The sequence below is a fragment of the Crassostrea angulata genome, chromosome 1 (genome assembly GCF_025612915.1).
Source record: "Crassostrea angulata isolate pt1a10 chromosome 1, ASM2561291v2, whole genome shotgun sequence".
Classification (NCBI taxonomy): domain Eukaryota; kingdom Metazoa; phylum Mollusca; class Bivalvia; order Ostreida; family Ostreidae; genus Magallana; species Magallana angulata.
The window spans coordinates 30,480,392-30,507,793 of record NC_069111.1 but is presented as its reverse complement, the minus strand read 5'-3'; the positions used below and the strand labels follow the sequence as shown (position 1 = coordinate 30,507,793).

Below are 27,402 nucleotides of genomic sequence, written 5' to 3'. Positions count from 1 at the left end.
TTGGCTTATTGAGCAATTGATTGATAAAAATTCAGGTGCCTGGGCTTAAAACAAAGATAGTGTTATCTCTGTGTAATTTTGTATTAAAAACACTTTCAAAATAATTAGGGGTACATTGCTTATGCCAATGGACAATATATGTAAAACTCCAATCACTTTTACATTAAATGTGTTTAAAACATGCTCAGCTTGTAAATATTTTAATCATGTTAATGTCTGTACCTTAATGTATTTTATATAAAATATCATCACCAAGTGACAAAAAATCCAGTCAACAAGGTGGTTCACATTGTAAGATGAAAAATATTGTCACAATCTATAGGTTGTCAATAGACAATTTTCAAAGAATATTATTTTAAATCCTGTTTTAGGCTTTACAATTTTCATGTATCTGGTTTAAAAAGGCGTGGAATACTGTTTTTCACCTTTTCTTGGCAATAGTCTTTGTTTACATTATTTATTTTCAATATTGCCCTAAATAATGACAAAATGGCCAATTATTTGATTTTGAAGGGTTTAGAAGGATTGGGGAATCTATATACATTTTAAAGCTAAGATATTTCATGATATTGGATTATTTCTTTCCTAAATAATCGTTCAAAAATATAATATACGAAAATTTGAAGGCAGATCACATTTCATAATTTGTTTAAAATTGTGCTTTCCAATAACATTTTCTGTACGTATTTTGTCTGGATATGATTTAGTACATTCAACAGTATAAACTGGACATTTTTTTAAAATGAAAAGCAGCTATATTATATATAGCTACTAACCTTGATAACAATAATATATTTGGTCACGAAGTTCCGCGCTAGGATTCTAGGTTATATAAGATAAACAGGTTTTGGACACAGAATTCATATTACGTACAACTTGTGAAGATGAAAGCTGTGTTTTCCTTGGCTGCTGTTGCTTGCGTTATCGGTGAGTAGGTTATAGTGAAAATGGTAACTAGAAACGTTATTATGTTTTTAGTTACCTGGAGGTAGTGATTAAAAGTATTTTGTAGACATTTTAAAAAAACTTTTTGTTCATTTAAAGTAAATATTGTAATTCACAGACTATTTTTTTAACAATTATAGCAATTTTTTTTTACACGACCCCCTCGTACATTATTTCTAATGTGAAAATATTAACTTTTGAAAATTACGATGATCAAAAGTTTATTAATCCAGTTAGATCTAAGATTTCCCTTCTGTTACTAGCAATTGTAAACATTTGAAACACATAAATGTAAAGTACATGCAGCTTTGTGCGTTTATAGGTGTAATTCTTGAAACTCGTCAACCATTACCCTTTGATATATCTATCCGTTGTCAGAATCCTAACATTAAATATCTTTATTAAATCACAATGTCACCATACTTATACCCAATATAAAATTGAAAATTTGCGCTTTACATAGAAAATTAGGCAGGGCTTGAAACGGCGCATGCACTATTATCAATTCTTTTTGGTGTGACTTTTTAAACGCCGTCACGTCCAATTTTGACATATGCAATAATTAATTAGATCTAAGTAATATGTACAGGTATACTACCCGGCTGATCAAGTGCTGCTATTGTCGGACATATTTACATGCTTTATGCAGTTAATAAATGAATGAGATTTATTGAATTACAATAATCGATTAGAAAACATGTTAAAAGAAACTCAAAATGTAATTTTGTAGCTGTGGTGTGCAGTGAGTCTTGCACTCAAACATCGGACTGTGTGAACACTGCTTGCGCCGGTGGATCTTTCCTCGCATGCTCCCACCACGCACACCAATGCACGTGCTACACACAAAACACACATGGAATCGGTAAGAAAGAAGTTTTTTATTTCATAATGATCAAGGACACACATACACATCTCTCTCTCTCTCTCTCTCTCTCTCTCTCTCTCTCTCTCTCTCTCTCTCTTACGTTAAGGTTAGCGACCCCACTACTTATCACACTGACTCCACTGATAACGATTGGTTGTGCCGTTATTTCAGCCTGTACTAGCCGAGACACCTGTCGTGACGCCGATTCCCTCCATTGTGACAGGGACGAGAAACATTGCGTCGACGGATTCTGCCATTGTACCAACAACTAAAACCAAAACTAATCAGTTACAAAGTAAGATTCGAAAAAATAACATTAAGAAGGACAAGGACAGACAAAAGGACTTGGGCAAGCAATTATAAAAAGGGATTAGGAATGCAATTTTCTCTCAATAATTAAAATTCGGTATCAGGAAACCATAACAGTTTTGTCATTTTTTTTTTCATTTTTTATTTTTCAGATAATTGTGTGACGATCGACAGAAATAAAAATGATAAAACAACTTATTTGATATCTGTTCTCATCATTTCTACGGGACGTTATTTTATCCGGGTTATAATTAATATACAAATACTGTTTTCCTATCCAATAAAAATTCTAAGATATTGAAAGTTGACCAAACAATCTTTTCTAAATATGAACGCAGTAAGGCGTCTTTAGTTGAATAGATTAAACTATAGTGAAATACAATTAGTATAGATCTATTTTAGAGAAAGGGACATGCATATAGCGTCTCTTTGAAATTTATCCTCATATTTTGATTCACGGAAAAGTGTAAATTGGAATCGGTTAAAATAAAAAAATATATATATCAAATGCACCGAGAATTACACACTTGAAGTGGATTGGATGAGTATCCATCTTGTTCCTATTTAAATGTATTAATATTGAAGTTAATATGGTAAATTACATGTAGAACGAAGGATTGTTTCATAGCAGTGTGTAATCGCATATCAAGTTTGTACACGAATGCGCTTCCATTCATTTATTTTGGCATTCGGAATTCATCGAGATTTAACCAGGCTTAAAAAGCCACGTTTTCGTGTTGAATTTATCTTGTATTTTTTATCATATTGAGGATTCTAAAAAAAATGTGTTGTTCAGTGGACACACGGGATTATTTATGCCATGATTTATCAGTAATACAACGTGAAAATCATGCCAGAAATGAAAAAAAAACTTGAAAAATACGAATTTCGATGTTAAAATGTTCACGTTTTTAAAAAAAAAAATTCAAGTGTATAATATAAAACATAATATTTTTGACGATTCGTAAAATGATTGACGTATGAAAGTATTTAAAAACCGTAGTTTTTATAAAGATTAACATTTATATTTGACTTTTAAAGGTTATCATTTTCCTAGGGGTGAGGATGTTGCATGATATTTAATGGTTGTTTAAAAAGTTGTTGATATTATGCAAAATGAAATCATGATGGGTAAGACATGAATAAAAAATTACCACTGCATGATAGACTTTATCTACGGAAGCGTATTTTAGTGCCACTTTGTATTTTTTTTCTTCACAATTCCAACTTTAAAGTTGGAATTTCCAACTTAAAAGTTGATTTTTCCAACTTTAATGTTGGAATTTCCAACTTTAATCTTGGAATTTCCAACTTTTAAGTTGGAAATTCCAACTTTAATCTTGGAATTTCCACTTTAATCTTGGAATTTCCAACTTTAAAGTTGATTTGTCCAACTTTAAAGTTGGATTTTGATTTGTCCAACTTTAAAGTTGGAATTTTCAACTTTAATCTTGGAATTTCCACTTTAATCTTGGAATTTCCAACTTTAAAGTTGATTTGTCCAACTTTTAAGTTGGATTTTGATTTGTCCAACTTTAAAGTTGGAAAAATCAACTTTAAAGTTGATTTTTATTATATTTATATATATAAAGATAGATAGATATATACATAACTATGATTTTTTGTTCAGTGCTTTACTCATAAAAAGAATGGGGGAGTTCATTCGCTTTCAAGAAGAACTCAATATAATAATACAACAACTCGAACTCACTGGAAATAAAAGAACATGTCATAATTATAATTTCAATTTTATTTTTTGAATTCCATGTAAACAATAACTATGTCATAATCAATATATATACATGTGTATAAAAGGTTGCTTGATTGTATCATATACATATAAAATAAATTTTAAAAATACCTCAATAAATAAAAGAATTAAAAGGATTAAGCATAATGAAATATAGAACTGAAAAACATTTAGGAAAGTGATTATATGGAAACAATAATCTATTCTGCAATTGTCAACAAAGAATGTTCAGAAAACACATACATATACGGTAGTATATGCATGATAATCTTGAACAATGAATAAATTTGTTGAATTGAATTCCAAGATTTAAGTTGGAAATTCCAAGATTAAAGTTGGAAATTCCAACTTTAAAGTTGGAAACATCAACTTTAAAGTTGGAAATTCCAACTTTAAAGTTGGAAATTCCAAGATTAAAGTTGGAAATTCAACTTAAAAGTTGGAAATTCTAAGATTAAAGTTGGAAATTCCAACTTTAAAGTTGGAATTTAAAAAAAAAAAAAATAAAATAAATATATATATATATATATATATATATATATATATATATATATATATATATATATATATATATATATATATATATAGAGTGGCACTAATACGCTTCCGTATTTATCACTATGCAGTCGACCATATTTTTTACACAGAGCAAGAATTTAAAAAAAATCTATTTTAGAGGGGGTAGGATTTTTCGATATTTGGTTTACTGGGCAATTGATTGATAAAAATTCAGGTGCTTAAAACAAAGATAGTGTTATCTCTGTGTTATTTAGTATTAAAAACACTTTCAAAATAAATAGAGGTACATGTACATTGCTTAAACCATTGGACAGTATGTGTAAAACTCCAATCACTTTTAAATTAAATGTATTTAAAACATGTTAATTTTGTAAATATTTTAATGTCTGTACCTGAATGCATTTTATATAAAATATCATTTCCAAGTGACAAAAAATCCAGTCAACAAGGTGGTTCACATTGTAAGATGAAAAATAATGTAACCCTCTATAAGTGGTCAATAGACAATTTTTAAAGAATATTATTTCAAATCCTCTTTTAGGCTTTACAATTTTCATGTATCTGGTTTAAAAAAAGGCGCAGAATATCTTTCCTTGGTAATGATCTTTGTTTACATTCCTTGTTTTCAATATTGCGCTATATGATGACAAAAGGGACAATTATTTGAAGGGTTTATTAGGATTGGAGAATATATTTACATTTTAAAGCAAAGATATTTCAAATGGATTATTTCTTTCCTAAATTATAATCGTTCATGGCCAAAAATTTAATCAACGAAAATTTTAAAGCAGATCATATTTTATAATTTGTTTAACATTGTACTTTCCAATAACATTTTCTGTACGTATTTTGTCTGGATATGATTTAGTATATTCAACAGTATTCAACTGGACATTTTTTTAATGAAAAGCAGCTATATTATATATAGCTCCTAACCTTGATAACAATTATACATTTGGTCACGAAGTTCCGCGCTAGGATTCTAGGTTATATAAGATAAACAGGTTTTGGGCACAGAATTCATATTACTTACAACTTGTGAAGATGAAAGCTGTGTTTTCCTTGGCTGTTGTTGCTTGCGTTATCGGTGAGTATGCTATAGTGGAAATGGTAACTAGCAACGTTATTATGTTTTTAGTTACCTGGAGGTAGTGATTAAAAGTATTTTGTAGACATTTTTATAAACTTTTTGTTCATTTAAAGTAAATATTGTAATTCACAGACTGTTATTTTAACAATTATAGCATTTTTTTTACACGACCCCCTCGTACATTATTTCTAATGTGAAAATATTAACTTTTGAAAATTACGATGATCAACAGTTAATTCATCCAGTTAGAGCTAAGATTTCCCCTTTGTTACTAGCAATTGTAAACATTTGAAACGCATATAAATGTAAAGTACATGCAGCTTTGTGCGTTTATAGGTGTAATTCTTGAAACTCGCCAACCATTACCCTTTGATATATATATCCGTTATCAGAATCCTAACATTTAATATCTTTATTAAATCACAATGTCACCATACTTATACCCAGTATAAAATTGAAAATTTGCGCTTTACATAGAAAATTAGGCAGGGCTTGAAACGGTGCATGCACTATTATCAATTCATTTTGGTGTGACTTTTTAAACGCCGTCGCGTCCAATTTTGACATATGCAATAATTAGATCTAAAGAATATGTACAGGTAAACTATCGCTGATCAAGTGCTGATATTGTCTGACATATTTACATGATTTATGCAGTTTTCTTTTGCAACTGTTTATGATATGACCATTTAATAATTTATACAATATACCCATGTGCAAGTGCACAATTGGTTATATTGAAAACTCGGCCCCTGCAACTAACCAGCGATGCGTGGATTCGATTGTGTGTAGGATCAGGCGCAGTTGACGAATTTGAGCATGCAGTTGTGGATAAAAATCACAAACAAAATGTATTATTTTCATCAGTAGCATGTAAAACGTCACACAAAATAAAGTCCTTTTACTCGGTCGAATCGTCGGTATGTCAACTTCGTGCTCATGCGGTTGAGTTCCTGTAAAGTCTACACCTACACGAGCCATTGGTTTTCGGTCCTCTTTGGTTTGCTAAGAGGATAATAAATCAATACATTGTCCGAATTAAAAAGCTAACCAAGCTGCTATGTTATTTTATTTGTGACAAATATGATACAGTCATTGTAGTACAACACGCATGTTTTTAACATCAAGCATGTTTCTATATTTACTAATTTTAGAAACTTTACTAAATGTCCCAAAATATACTTTAGCACGTCATTTAAAGTTAATAAATGAATGAGATTTATTGAATTACAATAATCGATTACAAAACATGTTAAAAGAATTAACTCAAAATGTAATTTTGTAGCTGTGGTGTGCAGTGAGTCTTGCACTCAAACATCGGACTGTGTGAACACTGCTTGCGCCGGTGGGTCTTTCCTCGCATGCTCCCACCACTTATGCACGTGCTACACACACAACACACATGGAATCGGTAAGAGAAGTTGTTCATTTCATATTGATTAGTGACAGCTCTCTCTCTCTCTCTCTCTCTCTCTCTCTCTCGTACGTTAAGGTTAGCGACCCCCCCCCCCCCCAACTTATCCCACTGACTCCACTGATAACGATTGGTTGTGCCGTTATTTCAGCCTGTACTAGCCGAGACACCTGTCGTGACGCCGATTCCCTCGGTTGTGACAGGGACGAGAGACATTGCGTCGACGGATTCTGCCATTGTACCAACAACCAAAACCAAAACTAATCAATTACAAAGTAAGATTCGCAAAAAAAAAACCCATTGAGAAGGACAAGGACAGACAGAAGGACTTGTGCAAGCAATTATAAAAAGGGATTAAGAATGCAAATTTCCCTCAATAATTAAAATTCGGTATCAAGAAACCATAACAGTTTTGTCATTTTTATTTCATTTTTTATTTTTCAGATAATTGTGTGACGATCGACAGAAATAAAAATGATAAAACAGCTTATTTGATATCTGTTCTCATCATTACTACGGGACGTTATTTTATTACTAAAACCGATTTGGTTTGACTTTTCCGATCGCGTCGCGTTCAATAAACAATACCCGCACCTTAACCACAGTTTTTTTTATTGGTGGATTCAGCTTACCGCTAATTGGCTGCTGGTTAACTAAGACTACATTATGCACGGACAGAACAACAACATAATTCACATGCCATTGGGTACTCGTGACTGTCGAAATTGGGCTATTTTTCGAAAGTGTACACTTGTGATAAAACAATACATACGGTACATAACATATATAGCTGTAGCTCTGTGTATAAATTTTGGGTTAGAAAATGTAAAGCTACAGTGCATACAATACTTACATGTACAAAAAAACTTTACGGCAATTTGCCGCGTATAAAAATAACACTATTTTTTAAAAATATTTACATCATACCATACCACATTTTGTGCAAATAATCCATTTAAATAATTCTTCATTTAGTTTACTACTGTTAATAATTGTAGCTTTACCCGCCCCAAACTTTCTCCTATTAAACAACCTTTAACCGTACTCGGGAAGCGGATCAAGAACTGTATTTTTTATGTATGTAAACAAACCAGTGTTCATGTATGGAGCGGGTGATCGGGGGTTCAGAGACAGGTAAAATAAAGAAATCTGCAGTAAATGGTTTGTGGATATTATAGTATATATATTTACACCGAAAGTGATAGGGCAACAGAAGAGAAACGAATGGGACACTTGCCTAATGAAGACGCACATGTACAAACCTCCTTCAATCTCCACTTCCGTCTCGTTCTTTCACACAATCGTTCAATTCTTTTATTGACTGTCGATTGCCGATCGAAAGGTGTAGAAATCGAGGAATTCATACCTATCACTTTGACTGGCAAGTTAGTAGGTAATACATGTGCATTATACATTTACGGTATTTACAAGAAATGAACGCTTAGCACATGCAACTTTTAAATATTATATTTTTTATAACGCCGTACTCTGGACCGTAGCTTGAGGCTATGGTTTAACGCCCGTTTACACACACACACAGAGAGAGAGAGAGAGAGAGAGAGAGAGAGAGAGAGAGAGAGAGAGAGAGAGTTTAGCACAGAATTTAAACATACGGGATAGTCGATTTTGAATAAATAATATTGGGGGGAAATAAACTGTTCTGAGAAATCCTTCAGCTCTGGCATTGCATAAGCGTATACTGATAACTCGGCCTAAAAATATTATTGCGTGGACCCTGAGGTCACGCAGAAAATATATAAGCGAGGTTAAACCGGATGCTATGGGGATAATTCAGCCTGCGCATGAACTAGCCTGGTTCCTGTGCGTAATGGGTAGCTCAGGGAACCAGGCTAGCACACGTTTAGGTTGCACAACACTATTAAATTCCCCTATATAATCTTACCAAACCCACTCACCTTTAGACTGCTCTCACTCAAGTACAACAAACTTCCCAGACGTTTCCCTTTCACATGTTAAAGTACTATTCTTACTGTACATTTCAGTACCAAAAAATACCTACCCATCCACAAAGGCGTGAGACTTTGTTTACATCCAAGTCAAGCAGGTGCTTGAAAACCATGCCTGGAGCCAAATCACCCCACTCTGTATGAAAAAAAATTAAAAATATTTCTTGGCCTCCTCAATTTTTTTTAAGCATATCATCTGAAGCAAAATACTTGAATTTACACCTCATAAAAAAATTGGGCACCCACCTCTTAGGAAAAACCCTCAAATCAAAGGAAAAAACTGGGTTCTATATTCTGTCCGCCATGTTTTGACGTGAACCTTCAGAGAAATAGTGTTGTGATACCTGCAACAAAATAAAGAATTTTTTAAGAATTTTATAAAATGCTGTTTTAGGAACTTGAAACATATCTGTAATTGATATTGTATATGAATTTTTGCTTTAAAGGCTAACAAAGCACTACAGGCCAAATGAAAAATGTGTATGTTTTGAAGTGAGTAGTGTTCAAGTGGACATTTTTTAAGCATTGCATAGGTGTTTGTAAATTTATGAATTTAATAACTTGTACTTTATGAAAGAGTATGAAATTTTCACAGATTGTTGTTGAGATATTAAACTTGTATTTGCCTGTGTTTCATGTGATTCTTTGAGCAGTGTATGTATTTTTTGAACATTTCATTGTGTAAATATTGCTTATGATATGATAAAATTATGAAATAGATTTATTAAACCAAAACAGTGTGTTGTGTTTTTAATTCAAAACATGAATTTAAACAAGGATGAATACCTTGGCTTCCATTTTACTGCAAAGACATTAAGGATCTGCCACTCTGCCACTCTAATAAACCATGAAGGTCCAATTTGGCATGGTGCTCACACAAGAGCCAAGCACTGGAGGCTGAAGAAACATAAATTAGTCATGGTCAATTCATAAGATCCTGACAACAAATAAAAGCAGCTGAATGCTTGACCACAAGACATTCTACTGAGTATTACCAGAAAGCAAGCAGCAAATTAGAAAATGAAGGGACAGAGCAAAAGTAAGAGTGCGCAATTCAAAGCCAAGGATGGGCGTCGCAGAGGTCCTGGCCATAGGGGATGGGGTAAAAAGAGGCAGCCCTCCAAGTATTTGAGACCTCAAACAAGAACACAGATCAGCAAGACAGGAAAATGCATTCTGAAGGATGTGGCCTCAGCCATAGAGACCACAGGACCCATCATGCAACTCCGCCCGAGAACTGCATGCACAGTACCTGAGAAGGACAACCCTAGCAAACAGGAGCAGAACTCCTACAGAATGCTCCACATGGGGAAGACGTGCGAGATGTTCAACACTGCCTACCAGCAGCACAAACTACAGAGTCCTAAATGCCCCACCTACCTTGAGTTTGACTTTGACGCTGAACAACAAAAGGGAGTCTGCTGGAAGGAGACCCTTAAATGCCGGTACTGCAATTTCCGTTCAGGACAAAATAACCTGTACGAAGAAATGCAGACAGACAGCCGGGGTCCAAAGACTGCTAAACCAAACATAAGCCTATGGGTAGCCTTAATGGACAATCCAATAATGGGGACCAGCCTACAAGAAATATTCCTGGCCCTCAACTGTCCAGCCCCATCCTACACTGGACTGCAACGCAATGGGGGTAAGGTTGGTCCCAGGATGGTGGAGATGGTAAAAGAAGACTTGAGACGTGAAAGAACCTACCTGAAGGACACTCTGGAAAACTGCGGATACCCACGCCTCACACCCATACCAGTTGAAGGTGACGGCCGCTACAACAACCCACTGTACTGGTCTCGGGACAGGAATCCATTCCAGCCTGCAACACAGAGTACTTACACCATAAGTGAAAATGTTACCTCTGACAAAAAAATCATAGGTGTCACCGCAAAAAACAAGCTTTGCCGTAAGCGTACAAAGGGGAGCAGGTGCCCAGAGCATCCAGGAAAATGCTCAGCGTCCCTAACCATGGATGCACCCATTGGCTGTGAACACCTCGCCACCGAGGAAATCTGTCATGACTTCCTTACAGACAGAGAACCCACCCTCATTAGCCATATGACGACAGACGGAGACAGCGCTGCATTCCGCGGTGTGCAGAAAGCAATGAGGGAACATGGACAGACCGTGGAGGCCCTGAGAGATACCCGGCACCTTGCCCAGTCCCAGAAGAAGGCGGCGGACAATGCAAAATTTAGCCAGAACATGTTCCCCGGGAGGACCGCCACTGAGAGGCAGGCCACAAAAAGAAAATTTTCAGTGGACCTAATGAAGAGGTGCACAGCTGAGTATGATATAGCACAGAAAAAATTCTGTGGGGATTCAGAAAAGCTGATCCACACCCTAAGCTTTGCAACAGATGCCATAGTTGAGTGCTACTCGGGCCGCTGCGGCGGTACTTGCACAGAACACTCACTCGTGTGCAGCGGCCTACCTACAGACTGCTGGCCAAAGGAGTACCTACCACCAAACTCAAGGACCCTTAACCCCACCCTGGAGGATGAAGAGACCATACGCCGCCTCGTGGACTTCCGGTTTAGCAGGAGTACCATCACCACTACCCGATATGGTACAAATACTCAGAAGTCTGAGGCACTTCATAGAGGATACTCTAAATCCAATCCAAAGAATGTTACCTGTGCTGTGAGCTTTGAGCCCCAAATCTATTCTGCCATCCACAGGATGAACCATGGTCCCGGGAAATCCACCGTCCTAAAGTGTGCTGCCCTTGGTGCTCCCCTGCCTGAAGATACCCGGGTGACGAGACAGCTAGAAAGAAAACAGGAAATATACATAACAGACAAGAAGAGGAAAAAATCATCCGTGTACCGCACAAGAAGACGGGCCTTCGTCAAGGAGAAATTCGAGATGTACTTCCAAAAAAAAACTGGTACCGAGGCTGGATATTCCAAGGGAATGAGTGATCCCCCCATACCAAAGAGTGTCACTAGGAACAAATGTGAACACTCGTACAACAAGCAACAAAAGTGACTTACCTCTACCGCTCAAAAAGACAATCAGGATAGCCGGCATGTTTTAAGCAGACTTTTGGGACTAAATTCTTACATAGTTGTCTCTCATTATTGACATGTGCTTCCTCTAGACTTAAGTGTAATGGATTTATGCAGAGTGAATTGTGACATATGTGTGAAATCTGTTTATCATGTGGAATATGTAATGTATTTGTGTGCAACATGTACATAAATCTGTGTGCCAGGAAAACTTTTCTTGTGTTGTCAGGTAATGTTATTTTGACCCTACCATACTTTGGCCCCTGATTATTCCCCCTCCTCCGACAATTTGTAGCTAAACTGTTATCGAAAAAATCACACCCCAAACTATTCACCCTTCCCCTATCAACTTTTTCTAATAAAACTTCTAATTTCTCTCGTCTCCATTCAGCATCCATGATTTTTGTAAAAAATCCCTTTAAGGACCCAGACTCCCTATAGATGCTAAAATTATCCCATGAAACTAAGGTAAACATAAACACTTACCTCCCGAGTTTTCTCTCTTCAGGTTGCACAACACTATTAAATTCCCCTATATAATCTTACCAAACCCACTCACCTTTAGACTGCTCTCACTCAAGTACAACAAACTTCCCAGACGTTTCCCTTTCACATGTTAAAGTACTATTCTTACTGTACATTTCAGTACCAAAAAATACCTACCCATCCACAAAGGCGTGAGACTTTGTTTACATCCAAGTCAAGCAGGTGCTTGAAAACCATGCCTGGAGCCAAATCACCCCACTCTGTATGAAAAAAAATTAAAAATATTTCTTGGCCTCCTCAATTTTTTTTAAGCATATCATCTGAAGCAAAATACTTGAATTTACACCTCATAAAAAAATTGGGCACCCACCTCTTAGGAAAAACCCTCAAATCAAAGGAAAAAACTGGGTTCTATATTCTGTCCGCCATGTTTTGACGTGAACCTTCAGAGAAATAGTGTTGTGATACCTGCATTTATCTAGCCTGGTTCCCGAGGCCTTCCGAATCGGAAGGCCTCGGGAACCAGGCTAACGTTTATCTGAATCGGGATCGGGATTCCGTGCCGTATGCACACATAAGTTCAAAGGCGCTGTAATTGTAAAGTTGTCGGTAAACAGTACAGAAACAAAGTATTCCTTTTAAAGAAATGATTGGCATGTGATATGGACTATCAGTATTATGAAATAAGTTAATGTTATGCCGAAACTACAACATGCATCAAATAGCATAATTTGCAATGTTTTGTTGTTTTCCGAATACACGTGTAACTTAACTTTACTTTTATAGTAGGCGAGACTAGAAAACTTCCCGATTAAATTTTTGTAAGCATTTAAGTATCATTGAATAAATATGTCACGATATAAAAATTTAAATCTCAAGACAAATGCATCAAAATATATGAAATTTTTAATTTTCACAAAGCTGTCACTGCATTGTTAACAAAGTAGTGCGAATAGTAATGTGCGCACAAATATTAGAATTCACCGAATGCCTGATACTATACACACAAACTTCATTCATAGATAGATCATAATTATTTTAGAAGTATGAATCCTCTATATTCTGAGATAAAAAGTCAGGGCTATACATACATGTATACGTAATACAACGCACAAATTTAGTGTTAAAAGCAGAGGGCTAGAGTCGGTGGAATCTCTGATAATCTTAAGGCTTTCACGTTTCGTTGGAAACACATGCAAATGGTCCACGTATTGGAGTCCTTTTTTAAAGGACAGCAACTTGTATTATAATCATATTATAGTTTTCACACCGGCGGCGTGTATAATTTATGCATGACGTAGCTGACAGAAATGATCGTGACGCTAGGCCTATAGGAAAAGTCAAACCAAATCGGTTTTGATAATATCCGGGTTATAATTAATATACAAATACTGTTTTCCCATACAATAAAAATTCTAAGATATTGAAAGTTGACCAAACAATCTTTTCTAAATATGAACGCAGTAAGGCGTCTTTCGTTGAATAGATTAAACTATAGTGAAATACAATTAGTATAGATCTATTTTAGAGAAAGGGACATGCATATAGCGTCTCTTTGAAATTTATCCTCATATTTTGATTCACGGAAAAGTGTAAATTGGAATCGGTTAAAATAAAAAAAAAATATAGATATCAAATGCACCGAGAATTACACACTTGAAGTGGATCGGATGAGTATCCATCTTGTTCCTATATAAATGTATTAATATTGAAGTTAATATGGTAAGTTACATGTAGAACGAAGGATTGTTTCATAGCAGTGTGTAATCGCTTATCAAGTTTGTACACGAATGCGCTTCCATACATTTATTTTGCCATTCGGAATTCATCGAGATTTAACGAGGCTTAAAAAGCCACGTTTTCTTGTTAATTCCTATGTTGTGTTTTTTTTTTTATCACATTGAGGATTCTAAAAAAAATGTGTTGTTCAGTGGACATACGGGACTATTTATGCCATGATTTATCAGGAATACATCGTGAAAATTATGCCAGAAATGAAAAAAAAATTATTGTGTGATTGAAAAATACCAGGAATTTCCGATGTTAAAATGTTCACGTTAAAAAATTTTTTTCAAGTGTTTAATATAAAACATAATATTTTTGACGATTCGTAAAATGATTGACGTATGAAAGTATTTAAAAACCGTAGTTTTAATAAAGATTAACATTTATATTTGACCTTTAAATGTAAAGGAAATTAAACATGTCATGGCCAACGCAGACCCTGTGGCCTAATGGATAAGGCGTCGGCCTCCGGAGCCGAAGATTGTGGGTTCGAGTCCCATCAGGGTCGAACACGGCACGTTTTTTTCCCTTTCCTTTGCCAAAAAGTTAGGTTTCTTTGTCCATTCATTCGCATTTTTTATTTTCTCTAAAAAATACCATATTTGGAGTTTTTCCTACTTTACGAGGCATTGCCAAGTTTCAATATTCTGACATAAAAATACATGTATGTTAGTAATCCACAACAAAATATGCGCTTTATATATGGATCTGTTCTATGATACTTCACCTGATAAAGTGTTGAATGTTTCAGTTTGTTTTTTATTATTTAAAAGTGTTATTTTTAAACACCTAACAAGATATAGGCGGGGAAATGCAGTTTGGTTTCCATCATGTAATATTTCCTTGTTATTAAAACAAGAGGTAACTACCACTAATTTATTTTGCACGTATGCACTGAAATTTGTATTTTCTAAACCAAGCCTCAATTTATAATATATGCTAATCCCCAAATAATCATGTAAAGATTTACTTTAATTAAAAATTTGTTGTCCTGAAAGTACATGTATTTGTACATGTAGTGTAATGACTAAAGACAAAAGCCATAACTACACAACATTGAGATAGTGACCATCTTAAAGGGCCCTGCTTAAATAATGGACAATAGGATGTACAGAATTTCAGAGAATTTTGCTTTTCCTTGACCTATAACTTTCCAGCTGGCAAAAAACTTCGATTCAATTTCATTACCCCTTAATTACAGGCATTTTTGTTCAATCTGAGCAAGATTAAGCATATTGGAAATAATTTACAGTCTAAAACTTGTTAAATAGCAAGAGGTCCGTGAATACCTTCACATTGACTTGGTTCAAGATCACTGCACTCCATTAACCAAACAGCTCTATTTGAGTGAAGTATAAGTCAAATAGGGCCAAGTGAAGAGTATCGATGCTCTTTAAAAAAGGATTTTTGCATGGTCTGATATGACCTTGACCTACAAACATTATTCAATGTCACTGCATATCCTTTGATCAAAGGCACCATGTGGGTGAAGTATGAGCCAGATTGGCGCAAAGGGAGAGAAGGTATGCTCAGGACAAGGGTTTTTTAAAATATAATTCTGCTATGACCTTCACATTTGACCTTGAAAATTGTTGCAAGGTCACTACACACCCTTTACTCAAAAGCTCTGTTTATGTGAAGCAGAGCCAAATAGGGCTTAGTGGAAAGTATGTATGCTGTGAAAAAAAAAAGGATTTTTGCATGGTCCAATGACTTAAAACCTTGACCTACATACTTCATTCAAGGCCACTGCACACCCTTTGGCCATAGACACTCTGTGAGTAAAGTATGAGCCAGATTGGACCAAAGAAAAGGAAGGTATGCCCCAGACAAGAATTTGGATATAATTCTGCCATGACTTTAACCTTAGACTCGGAAACATGGTTCAATGTCACTGCACAACCTTATTCCATAGGCACTCTGTGCGTGAAGTACCCAAATTGGGCCAAGGGAAGAGAAGATATGCTCCAGACAAGCAAGCTCGCACAGACATATGGACAACTGATCACTATAGGGCGCTCACAGAGCGAGGCCCTAATAAATCTTCATTTAGTATTTCAGTATTCTTTTAAATTTATAGGAATCATCTGAAATTACTCACTGAAATGCCTTTTGAAGAGCAGTGAAAAAAATATTATAATGACGACTTCACATTCAGCTAGTCATGCAAACATATCATCTTAAAAATGTGTAAAATATGAAAGACAACATTGCTGTATTTTAGAATATTTAAAAAGACACAAAAAATACAACCACATGCTTGGAGAAAATTTTGCAAAGAAAATAAAAAATACATATGTTTAATGTTTTATTTCATGACATGCAGATAAATAATATCCTTCTTTCACTGATTAATACAGTATTAAATACTAGTATAGAAAAAGCAATTCAAAAGTGAGATCTCACTTTATAAATATCGGTACCCCTATAGTGCTTTCTAGAGGGAGAAATAATTTCAACTTGTTCGTAAATTGTAGCTATTAATGTTCAAGTTTCTTTCTCATACATCCTGCTAATCTTCCTCATCGCTCGAAATGATTTTCCTCTTGTGGAGGACTTGTCGAAGTGGAACATGGTCATCCAGATCCGAATCGGAGTCATCCGGAGGTTGTGTCAGTAAAGTGGCCGGGAAAGAGGCTGCAAAACATTTGATAGTATAAAATTAAAAGGTTTTCAATTTTGTAAAAATTTTAAACAATTGTGAAACCTAGAGTTTTGCATAACATTTTTAAATAAAGGTACATGAATTTTAGAAAAGCAGAATTATATACCATTCTACTACAGTTATTGCGAAGATCAAAGAGATGCCACAGACATTATTTTCCAATATACCATGAACCATGTCAATTTCACGTGTTGGTTCCAGTCAAAACAATGTGTAATGCCTAAATTTTTATTTTTAAGAGATCAATGCGGCTGTTCCTAGGACCTCCCTAGCACATTTTCACAGCATGTTTTTACATAAAATATAGTAGTAATAATATAGTAGTAATTATCGTATTAAATTGCCCTTAAAATATTAGGAATGTGATTCAAAGATATTTTATAAATAAGTAAAGGGTATTAAAATCCTAAGAAAAAGTCTGTCGTCTGCATGTGATTTCTTTAATCGATACACATGTAAACATTACTAACAAAACCATTGGCGTTACACGAAACGGCCGTCAAAATGACCTAGATCGTCTCTCTATAGGAGAAACAATCTGTAGAAATACTGGACTGTTAGAAGAATAGAAATAAAGTTCTTATTTTCGTGAATGTTGCAGGATAACCTCCTTGGTCTCGAAATGTTTTTTGAAATATAAAAGCCTTGGCTAACACCTCTGCTTTTATATTTCAAAACAACATTTCTCGACCTCGGAGGTTATTCTGCAACATTCACGAAAACTCATACATTATTTCTATTTCTTAATTAAATTAAGCATGATCAAATCATTTTGCAAATATTCCATTAAAATAGGTAACCAAAAATCATATTTCCTATTTCAATTTGTGCATCCATACTAAAGAAACAATTACAGGGCTTTTTTTCCTAAAAATATTCTATATACATGTACACGCTGCCAAAAAATGCATTAAGCATCAAGAGAGAATATGATTGCATACTTTATAACAAAAACATCACACATTGATGTCAGTCTTTACCCGACTCTTTTGGTGATGGCTCTTTATCCTCCTCCTCTTCACTGTCGTCAGATATCAGCTGTCGTTTAGAGTCTGGTTTAGAAACTTTTTTCGGAGATGGCAAAGATTGTGAATCGTCATCAGAATCAAAAGATAATTTGGCTTTTTTGTTGGAATTTCTCTTACCTGAAATATACATGTACAGATACACATATTTTTTAAAATTTATTTTATTATTTTTATTTGTGATTCAAATGAGTGCATTTTCTCTTCATAAAGTTTCTATGGCCTAAACTTAACTTGAAATTCTCATTTAACTACAGTGAAATTGCTTCTTAATTAAAATATATTTTACGCATAAAATTAAATGGAAAGTCAAACCCCATTATCTCAATCTTCCAACACACTTTAGCACACCCATAATATTCACACCAGAAATAGTGAAGTCACCTGAATTGTATTCAAACAACATTAATACATTTACCGTAATGTATTTAGTTTTTCCCATAACAAAGAATATTGCTGTTCTCTTTCAGTCTCTGAACTTTACAAGAGGGGTAAATGTTGTTAACCTTTTACGGTGACTTTACAGCATAATTTACATAATTTACAGCATACTTTACAGTATAGTACAATAGTTACTTTATACTCACTGTTAGACACAACTTCATCTGCTGAATCATCACCAGAGTCAATCATCAGCCTTGGTTTTTTGCCCTCTGGGCTGGTGTCTGAGCCTGCAGTTCTGCTTCGCTTTCCCATAGAAACCAGTGGTACATCATCATCATCATCGCTGTCAAACCTCAGGGGCTGGGTCTGCTGTTCTCCGTCTTCCTCTTCTTTATCTGGCTGGGAAAATGATTGGTTCTCTTTTTCACTGTCAGAACCATCACTATAAAGAAAATAGTTATCAAATAAGACAAACTTATAACAACCAACAAGATACATTTATGAATGTTAAGAATTAAACTTCAATACTCCATCCACAAAAGTCTTGGATAAATGGGCATCAAGAATTATAATGCAATTATATGATAAAAAATTTTGTGAGGCATTGTAGAAAGTCTATATATTTCATAATCATTTAAGATTTGACAAAGTTCTATACCTTTTCAGTATGTAAAAATAGGTTTACTTGTACCAGTATATAATTTGTTGGCAGAGCCTACAATTAACCTGTATAAAGCTTTTATAAAACTACTTTATTTTAACTGCTAATACTGTTGTAAGTAGTTTATATGTAAATGATCAAATACTTTGAAAAGAAAACTTAGATTTCTGACCTTTTGTCACTATCAGAATCCAGCAGTCTTTTTATTCTCCTTTTCTTGCCGGAAGAGTAAACTCCCTTTTTCTGTTTCTCGGTGCTGCCAGGTGGCACTGTCCCAGGGACTTCTGTTTGATTGGTCCCTGTGAGGTCATCATCATCTATTGTAGTGGCAGGAACAGCAGAAGATGGAGAGTTTCTATAAAAGTAAATCCATTCACAAATCATTAAATAATATAATTAACTGAATTGCATAAGAAATGGTTTCATAGTTTAGGTAAAAAAGAATTGTGCAATATGGAGTTTACCCCTAAGAATGTTCCATACATCTTTATCAATAGTCTGTCCCAAGATATTTTTGACGCACATCTTTTAAAATTGTTCTATATCTATAAATACCTCTGGGTTCAAACGATGTTCATTCAATAGTATTAAAATATTCAAAAATTTTCTCTTTGAAACACGCCCTCTGAAATGTAAGATTATCAATACACTGCTAAAAATAACAAGAGGCCCAGGGGCCACATCGCTCACCTGAGCAACAATTGCCTTAATTCTGATCAAATTAGCATTACAGTATCAAAATATCTTGACAACTGAGTACAGTAGATCTTGTTAAAAAAAATTGAAAATCTGCCAATTTTTATCCACCTCTTATTTTTTGGTAAATACCAAGCCCCTTTTGTTGTTGTACTTCTAAGATTTTTCTCTATTCCTATATACCCCCCCCCCCCCCCCATTTCGTGGCCCCACTATTCTCTAGGGAATCATGGTTTCATCAAACTTAAATCTACCTTTAATCTCATAACCTGTGCCTTCACACTAAGTTCTGAGTTTTGGACCAAAAACTTTCCCAGAATATTTTTAAAGATTTTCTCTATATATTCCTATGTAAAAATTCAAACCGCCATCACGGTCCCGCCCTACCACTAGGGACTGTGATTTTGCAAACTTAAATTTACACTACCAGAGGATGCCTCTACACAAGTTTAAGCTTTTCTGGCCAAATAGTCTTTAAAAAGAAGATTTTGAAAGAATATCTCTATATATTCCTAAGTAAAATTTCATCCCCCATTGTGGCCTCATCCTACCCCTGGACTATTATTTAAAAAACTTGAATCTATATGATCTGGGATGCCTCCACTCAAATTTGGGCTTTCCTGGCCTAATACTTTTGAGAAGAAGACTTTTATAGATTTTCTCTATATATAAAAATGTACCCCAGTTGTGGCCCCGCCCTACCCCCAGGGACCATGATTTGAACAAACTTGAATCTACATTATCTGAGGATGGTTACACGCCAATTTGAGATTTCTTGGCCAAATAGTTATTAAAAGAAATTTTTTAAAAGATTTTCTCTATATACTCTTATGTAAAAATTGATCCCCCAATTGTGGCCCCACCCTACCCCCGGGGACTATGATTTGAAGAAACGTGAATCTACACTACCTGAGGATGCTTCCATTTTAATTTGAGCTTATCTGGCTTAATATATTTTGAGAATAAGATTTCTAAAGATTTACTCTATATATTCCTATGTAAAACTTGACCCCCTAATTGTGGCCCCACCCTACCCCCGGGGATAATGATTTGAACAGACTTAAATCTACACTACCTGAGGATGCTTCCAATCAAAGTTGAGCTTTCCTGGCCTTATAGTTTTTGAGAAGAAGATTTTTTTAAGATTTTCTCTATATATTCCTATGTAAAACTTGATCCCCCAATTGTGGCCCCATCCTACCCCCGGGGACCATGATTTGAACAAACTTAAATCTACACTTCCTGAGCATGCTTCCAATTTAATTTGAGCTTTTCTGGCCTAATAGTTTTTGAGAAGAAGATTCTTAAAGATTTTCTCTATATATTCCTATGTAAAACTTGATCCCCCAATTGTGGCCCCACCCTACCCCCGGGAACCATGATTTGAACAATTTTGAATCTACACTTCCTGAGGATGCTTCCATTTAAATTTGAGCTTTTCTGGCCTAATAGTTTTTGAGAAGAAGATTTTTAAAGATTTTCTCCATATATTCCTATGTACAACTTGATCCCCCAATTGTGGCCCCACCCTACCCCCGGGAACCATGATTTGAACAAACTTGAATCTACACTACCTGAGGATGCTCCCATTTTAATTTGAGCTTTTCTGGCCTGATAGTTTTTGAGAAGAAGATTTTTGAAAAATACCAACAATTTTTTAATAATTCTCAATTATCTCCCCTTTAAAAAGGGCGTGGCACTTCATTTGAACAAACATGAATCCCCTTCACCTAGTGGTGCTTTGTGCCAAATTTGGTTGAAATCTGTCCAGTGGTTCTTGAGAAGAAGATGAAAATGTGAAAAGTTAACAACGACGACAACGACAACGACGACAACGACAGACAACGGACAAATTGTGATCAGAAAAGCTCACTTGAGCCTTTGGCTCAGGTGAGCTAAAAAGTCTACCAGGATTTTACATTGCAAAAGAGATGAAGGTACCAGGATATAAATGTTTTAAAATTGTGCAAGGTATTCCGAATGGAGAAAAGATGCAAACATTACCCATTATAAATCTCCATCAGAAATTGGTTTTCGTCTCTGTATATTTTTCCAAGTGAAAAATGATAAAGTGTCAATGAAGATATCTTGGAAATTTTCTCTTTCGTAGATTTTAATAGCACTTCTTTCACAGGTATGTGTATTTTTGTTAAAAATTGTCTAAATGTGCGGCATAAATATCCTGGGAAAGACTATATAATTATAATTTATTCGAAGAAAATAAATTGTCAACAAGGATGATTCAAATCAGCACCTCTTTTTTTCTCTCCTTGCTAGGCGACCATCCTCTTTATTCTGCTTTCTCTTTTCCGCCATTTGTTTCAGCAAATCCTCAAACTTGCTATTCTTCTTAGTTTTCTGGACTTTCTTTTTCTTTTTGTTTTTTTTCTTGGCACCTTTGGCTGTTGCTGTTTGCATTACTTTGATTTTATCTGCAGACACTGGTTGGTCATTCTCATCCAAAGTTAGGCCAATCTCCAGGTTCCTCAGATCTTGAAGCACCATTTCTCCTGGGATTCTCCAAAACGCTTCCTGTAAAAGAAGAACAAATGATACTAAATGAAATCATCAAATATATCATTCGTTTTGAACTAGACATGTACATGTATCATCTATTTGAATAGGGGATATGATATACCACGTGACTAATTTGAATTGGTAGTGTCATTAAACTGAAATGAATACCAAAATGGTGATCCATGCATCTTAAATCCTCATAGCAAAGTGGCAAAAATGAAAAGAATAATTCTACCTGCTCATTGGCGGGTGAAGTGATTCCAATATTGCGGAGAAAGGACAGGAACATCTCATCTTCCATGGCAGTTTCATTTTCTTCTGTGAGAGGAACGATGGGGACAGAGACTGTATTATCTGTAAGAAAAGAAGTTTATGAATTATCATGTATTCAACCTGAAATAAAAATCTAATGAAATATCCCAGTATTGAACGATAACCAAAGCAACTTGCCTTTTTTCTCCTTATCATCAGCTTTTCTTTTGATGCATTTTTGAATCCACAGAATTTGGTCTTTGTAGCCTATTTTTAAATTCAGAGAGAACATTACCTAATATGTAAAACAATGTATTTCCCAATTGCCAACAAACAATCAAATAAAGATTTTGAAAACCTTATGCACTTAATTTTTGGTAAACAAAAAATTAATTCTATTTAATTTTTTTCTTTCATTTTCTCAGTCATTACTCTCGATATTCTTAAAATATAGTTGATGCCTGTTTGAAATGTACCAAAAAACCTTGTTTATATTTAAAAATACACATAAACATGTATACCTTTCTCCACAAGTTGGGAAATCACTATAGTCATGTTAGTGACATCACCCACTGTGTTTTGCTCTTCATCCTCAACATCGCTCTGGTCGCCTTCATCTTCCGAAGAGGAAGTTGACTGAGCAGATGATTCTTAAAAACCAATGTGATAAGTTGCAACAACAGCACAAGTAATAATGCAATAACATCTATATACACTCCTACATGTATATATTTTACACAATAAAAAGGTGAGCTGAATTTTGCTTTGATTTTATGTTTGTTTGCTATTGACAAAAGATTTCTTTTTTAAATCCATTTAAAATTTTGCCTGAAGATTTTTTCATGACTATATAAAACTTGTTTAACATCAGCTATATGCTGCACCCCAAATATGACCTTGAGCAAATTTAAACCTTTACACAAATTTTCGTTTACCATCACTAGATTCCCCTTGGTTTGGCCCCTCCTTTCCACTTTCCCCACTGCTCCAGTCATCATTGATTGGCAGGTCACCTTCTCCAGCATCCCAGGGATTCTTGGGCTTCCGTTTCCGTCTTTTATAAAGGTCCTTTCTATCTGACACCAGGTCAAGGGCACACAACTTCTCAATGACCTTGGCCTTACTTCTTTTCTCTGACATGTTTGATATGATGTTTCCAACTGGATCTGTAATACACCATGAAAGACAACATAAAAAATAATAAAATTCCAATGACTGAACATCGTAATTTGAAGATACAAAGATAAAATTGTGAAGTTTTGAGAACGAAACCATTTCTTTTTGGACAGACACGAAGTTGGAATTATATGCATTCCTTTTCAACTCCACCTTTAGCTGCAATAATGTAGCCCTCTCCCGATTTTTTTTTTTTTTTGGGGGGGGGGGGGGGGGGGAGAGGGCTACAACTCCATAGGATCTCCGTAATGGTGCAAGTGCGGGAGTGATTCACTCCCGCAACGATTTCGTCTTAAATCGTATATAAATGACAATAACATCTGCATTTCTTACCTGAACTCAAACATTGTAGATGTCTATGGCATAAATTAATCCAAAAATATCAAGTATAGTCCATACATCGGTTATTTTTCGTGTATGTCAACAACACAAGTTGAATTTGTCCGCCATGTTTACTGACCTTGACCGGTTTTATTTTGGGACAGCCAATGAGAATTCAGGAGCGGATCTTGAACTGAATACAGGAATTCCCCTATTTTAAACATAATTAACGCGGTAAATATGAATTTTCCACTATATACCATTTCCTGAAACGATGTTTTAGTGATAGAACGAGGTAAGATCGATTATTTACACTGTCATTCACGTTATCAAGCCCATCAAAACTCCAAGCGTACATCCCAAAAAATCACGCGAGAACTGTCATGGCTGCTGAAAAAGACGACTGGTAAACATGCTGATGTGTTTTATCTGGTTTTGATTTATATACAGTTAATTTGTTCAACCTGAATTTAAAAATCGTTTTATCTAAAGGAAGTCAAATATAAAATCGAAATTTTAAGACCGAAGTCAGTCGCATTAAAAAATTAATTTTGCACCATTACGGAGATCCTGTGGAATTGTAGCCCTCTCCAGTAAACATCAGATATAAAAAATCGGAGAGGGCTACATTATTGCAGCTACTCCACCTTATGTAAAAGTGGAAATGTGCAGGTACATGTAATGAACATTTCATTCCATGGAATTGTAACCAGGTACCCAGTCTTGAAAGATAAATCCAATTTTCTAGGATAATTTAGGTAGAAGTTTGAATTGATTCAAGATACTTTATATTCTTTTCTTACCATCTGTACTTTTAAATCTGTCGTACAAGTTTCTCAATTCAAATTCTTGTTCTTCGTTCCAGCCCTTCACTCTTTTTGGTCTGCAATGGAAAACAAATGAATCTGCTAAACAAAATTCCATGATGGCATTTTCATTCACCCATGTTCTTACCCCGAACCCTAGTTAATTCTTCTTTCTTTTGAGGTCTTTAACATGCTACTTATATTTGAGGTCTTTAACATGCTCTTTATATACCATACTTTCTTTAATAAAATAGTTTTTTTCCCTAAGATTTTCTAACATTTTAACCTCGTTTTAATTTCTCACCCGTTTGGTCTTTTCAGGTCTTTAGCGCTCTCTATCAACCCCTGTTTCTTCAGTTCCCTAATGATCTGCCCTCTCGTTTTAGACTGGTCACTCATGTCTCTCATGATGTTCTCAACGACATCTACAACAAAATGTAAAAAAAAAAAAAAAACCCACATGAAATCACCAAATAAATTGTTCTTTCCATCATTAATGCAGAATCATTAGAATTCATGGTGGCTCAAATTTTGTGTTATTCATCGGTAGCCCTACCCCATGAGTTTACATCCTCGTCGAAAACTAATTCAGAAAGAGTTATCTTTCTTTCTTAATTTGAAACCTAATGAATCCATGAAATTACATCCTCACAAAAAAAAGCTAAAACCCCATAATCCCCAAAAGTTGGCCCCAACAAATTCAAATGATTCAACACATCTGTTAACAAATGAAAATGAGAGTTCACATGACATTTGGCAATGACATAGCTTATCACTTACCCCCTTCCTCTGTGGTGCTGTGTTCCTCAAACAGACGTCGAAGTTCCATCTCTTGATCTTCTGACCACACCTGCTTCACTTTTCTTGGTTAAATCAGAAAATAATTGTTGGATCAACAACTAGTTTAAATACATTTATACAGAAGGCAATTCTTCAAGAAATGTGATTTTGGAAGTGAACATGAAAAAATACTCAAGGGCTCAAATTTATGAGTTTGATGTATACATAATGATTTCTAAAAACCATTAAGACACAACTTTCCTCAGTAAGAAGACATATCGATAAGAATACCGGTACCTAATTCTTGCAATTCATGGGCGCTGCCATATTGTTAAAATCATTACCTCCCTGCTGGGTTATCTTTAAGCATTTAAGAGAGGGCAGCACCGATGCTGATGTCAGTGAGACTGAGACACATAGCATTTTTACACACCCTTGGTAACAAAGTTAATATGTCGTCATCAAAATAAGAATTGAAAATGAAATGGATGGGTTGTCATTTTAAAACAGGGTTTTTGGAGAAGAATTTTGGATCTCATAATAATGCATTCCAACCAGCAGTAAATGTTACATGTATTTAGAGTGGAACGTCCCTGGATCAGTGTAATTGTATTTAGTTTTTCTTGCATTTAAGGAATTTCTTAATTTATTGTTAAGAGTTTGAACATTATGCTTGCTTCATAAATTAACACACATGGTGCATTGCTCGGTTTCCTAATTTTGACATTGTGTCTTAGTTCTGTTTTCCTTCTGCTAGCATAAACTGAACCAGCATATGTATCATCAACCTGCTCTGATGTGAATATGCAAAATAAACAAAGTCGACATTTAACAGAAAGTTGATGTCCGATTGAAACAAATATAATTCACAACGTATGGGATGCATAAACAAATAATGTGCTAAAATTTCAAGCATCTGCAATGAATAGTTGCTGAGAAATTTTTGACAAAAATTTGTTTGAGAATTTAGGCTAAAAATAAATAAAGTCATCATTTAACAGGCAGTTGACGTCTCATTGGTACAAAAATATATTGAACCATATGACATGCCTAAAGAAATAGTGTGTTAAAATTTCAAGTATCTGCAATGAATAGTTGCCTCGAAATATTTGACGAATTTTTTTTGAAAATTAAAGCTAAAAATTAACAAAGTCATCATTTTACTGGAAGTTGACATCCGATTGGTACAAAAATACCTCCCAACACATGATACAAATATTGGTATAAACATAGACCGTCACCAGCAGCTATGTGGCTTATCTATGGCAGCAAATTGATGCATGCTGGGGAAAAATGGATTACATAAACATTTCACAGAGTGTTCAATTGATAAAATCTCATGATAGAAAAAAAACAAAAATACATGTATTACTGGCCTCATTATTAAGTTTCAAAAGGCTTTTAAAATTTATCAAGCAACAAGATATTTTTTTGTGCACTTCCTTTAGCGATAAGAGGAGGTTCTTAATACCATATGTTCAAGATGACAAGAAGTACAGGTGCTGTTATTTCAAGGGCATCAAACAAAAGACACGAATCAATATTACTTGTTTTTTAAGCCAGATATTTCTCAATCAACACAGTTTTTATGTATGCTAAATTAAAATTGAATTATTTCCCTTTTTTAAATGGTAATAAAATGAATGATGCTGAAGCATTTATAAAATACGGCGATTGTGCTTCAGAATTTTTTTTTTTCTTTAGCCTTAAGGAACATTGTGGAAAAGGTGAGATTACAACTGTACCCTTGATAGGACCCGTAACCGTCCACTATCTCTGACGCCTCACGGTGCCCCTTCCAGAACAACATCTCCATGAACACCTTCTTGTTCTTCTCAGCAACTTCCACAAACTGTCTGATCACATAGGTAGCAAATTTGGTAATTTCCTTTAAAAAAATAAAAACAACAACAAGAACATCAAATTCATTTTATACATCTACAGGTAAACATTTTGTCACAGAGCCTATTCATGC

The 27,402-nt window shown here is 34.9% G+C and overlaps 2 protein-coding genes, 2 long non-coding RNA genes and 1 other non-coding gene across 6 annotated transcripts in view; 3 read left to right on the top strand and 2 right to left on the bottom strand.

The window, feature by feature from the left end:
• Positions 1 to 783: 783 nt before the first annotated feature.
• LOC128166929 (uncharacterized) lies at positions 784 to 2,317 on the top strand. The gene is made up of 4 exons (XR_008241198.1): positions 784 to 927; positions 1,676 to 1,807; positions 1,982 to 2,105; positions 2,272 to 2,317. It is a non-coding gene; the product is annotated as an uncharacterized LOC128166929 (long non-coding RNA).
• A 3,033-nt stretch (positions 2,318 to 5,350) lies between these two features.
• LOC128166923 (uncharacterized) lies at positions 5,351 to 7,382 on the top strand. Its single transcript, XR_008241197.1, has 4 exons — positions 5,351 to 5,475; positions 6,764 to 6,889; positions 7,044 to 7,167; positions 7,337 to 7,382. It is a non-coding gene; the product is annotated as an uncharacterized LOC128166923 (long non-coding RNA).
• A 1,454-nt stretch (positions 7,383 to 8,836) lies between these two features.
• LOC128166912 (uncharacterized) lies at positions 8,837 to 12,829 on the bottom strand. 2 transcript variants are annotated; one of them, XR_008241196.1, is made up of 7 exons: positions 12,730 to 12,829; positions 12,537 to 12,619; positions 11,499 to 11,631; positions 10,567 to 10,681; positions 9,646 to 9,756; positions 9,106 to 9,203; positions 8,837 to 8,995 (listed from the first exon to the last, which is right to left on the bottom strand). XR_008241196.1 is itself a non-coding variant. In XM_052832373.1 (6 exons), the coding sequence occupies exons 1-4, from the start codon at positions 12,538 to 12,540 to the stop codon at positions 9,697 to 9,699; spliced, it is 312 nt and encodes a 103-aa protein (XP_052688333.1). In that variant the 5' UTR covers positions 12,541 to 12,823; the 3' UTR covers positions 8,837 to 8,995; positions 9,106 to 9,203; positions 9,646 to 9,696. The 2 variants fall into 2 exon arrangements, 1 of the variants encoding a protein (XP_052688333.1); XM_052832373.1 differs by having other exon boundaries at positions 12,537 to 12,823.
• Positions 12,830 to 14,579: 1,750 nt separating this feature from the next.
• Positions 14,580 to 14,652, top strand: Trnar-ccg (transfer RNA arginine (anticodon CCG)). The gene has a single exon. It is a non-coding gene; the product is annotated as a tRNA-Arg (tRNA).
• A 1,787-nt stretch (positions 14,653 to 16,439) lies between these two features.
• The window catches only part of LOC128185655 (protein timeless homolog), a 37,760-nt gene continuing 26,797 nt past the window's right edge, over positions 16,440 to 27,402 (bottom strand). The window contains exons 23-35 of the mRNA XM_052855310.1: positions 27,173 to 27,315; positions 25,428 to 25,510; positions 24,952 to 25,072; positions 24,645 to 24,724; positions 23,280 to 23,510; positions 22,866 to 22,994; positions 22,543 to 22,611; positions 22,328 to 22,446; positions 21,830 to 22,107; positions 19,052 to 19,234; positions 18,422 to 18,660; positions 17,790 to 17,954; positions 16,440 to 16,781 (exon numbers count right to left, since the gene is read on the bottom strand). Coding sequence (XP_052711270.1) covers positions 16,657 to 16,781; positions 17,790 to 17,954; positions 18,422 to 18,660; positions 19,052 to 19,234; positions 21,830 to 22,107; positions 22,328 to 22,446; positions 22,543 to 22,611; positions 22,866 to 22,994; positions 23,280 to 23,510; positions 24,645 to 24,724; positions 24,952 to 25,072; positions 25,428 to 25,510; positions 27,173 to 27,315 — 1,965 coding nt within the window. The 3' untranslated portion in view covers positions 16,440 to 16,656. The remainder of the gene's footprint in view (positions 16,782 to 17,789; positions 17,955 to 18,421; positions 18,661 to 19,051; positions 19,235 to 21,829; positions 22,108 to 22,327; positions 22,447 to 22,542; positions 22,612 to 22,865; positions 22,995 to 23,279; positions 23,511 to 24,644; positions 24,725 to 24,951; positions 25,073 to 25,427; positions 25,511 to 27,172; positions 27,316 to 27,402) is intronic.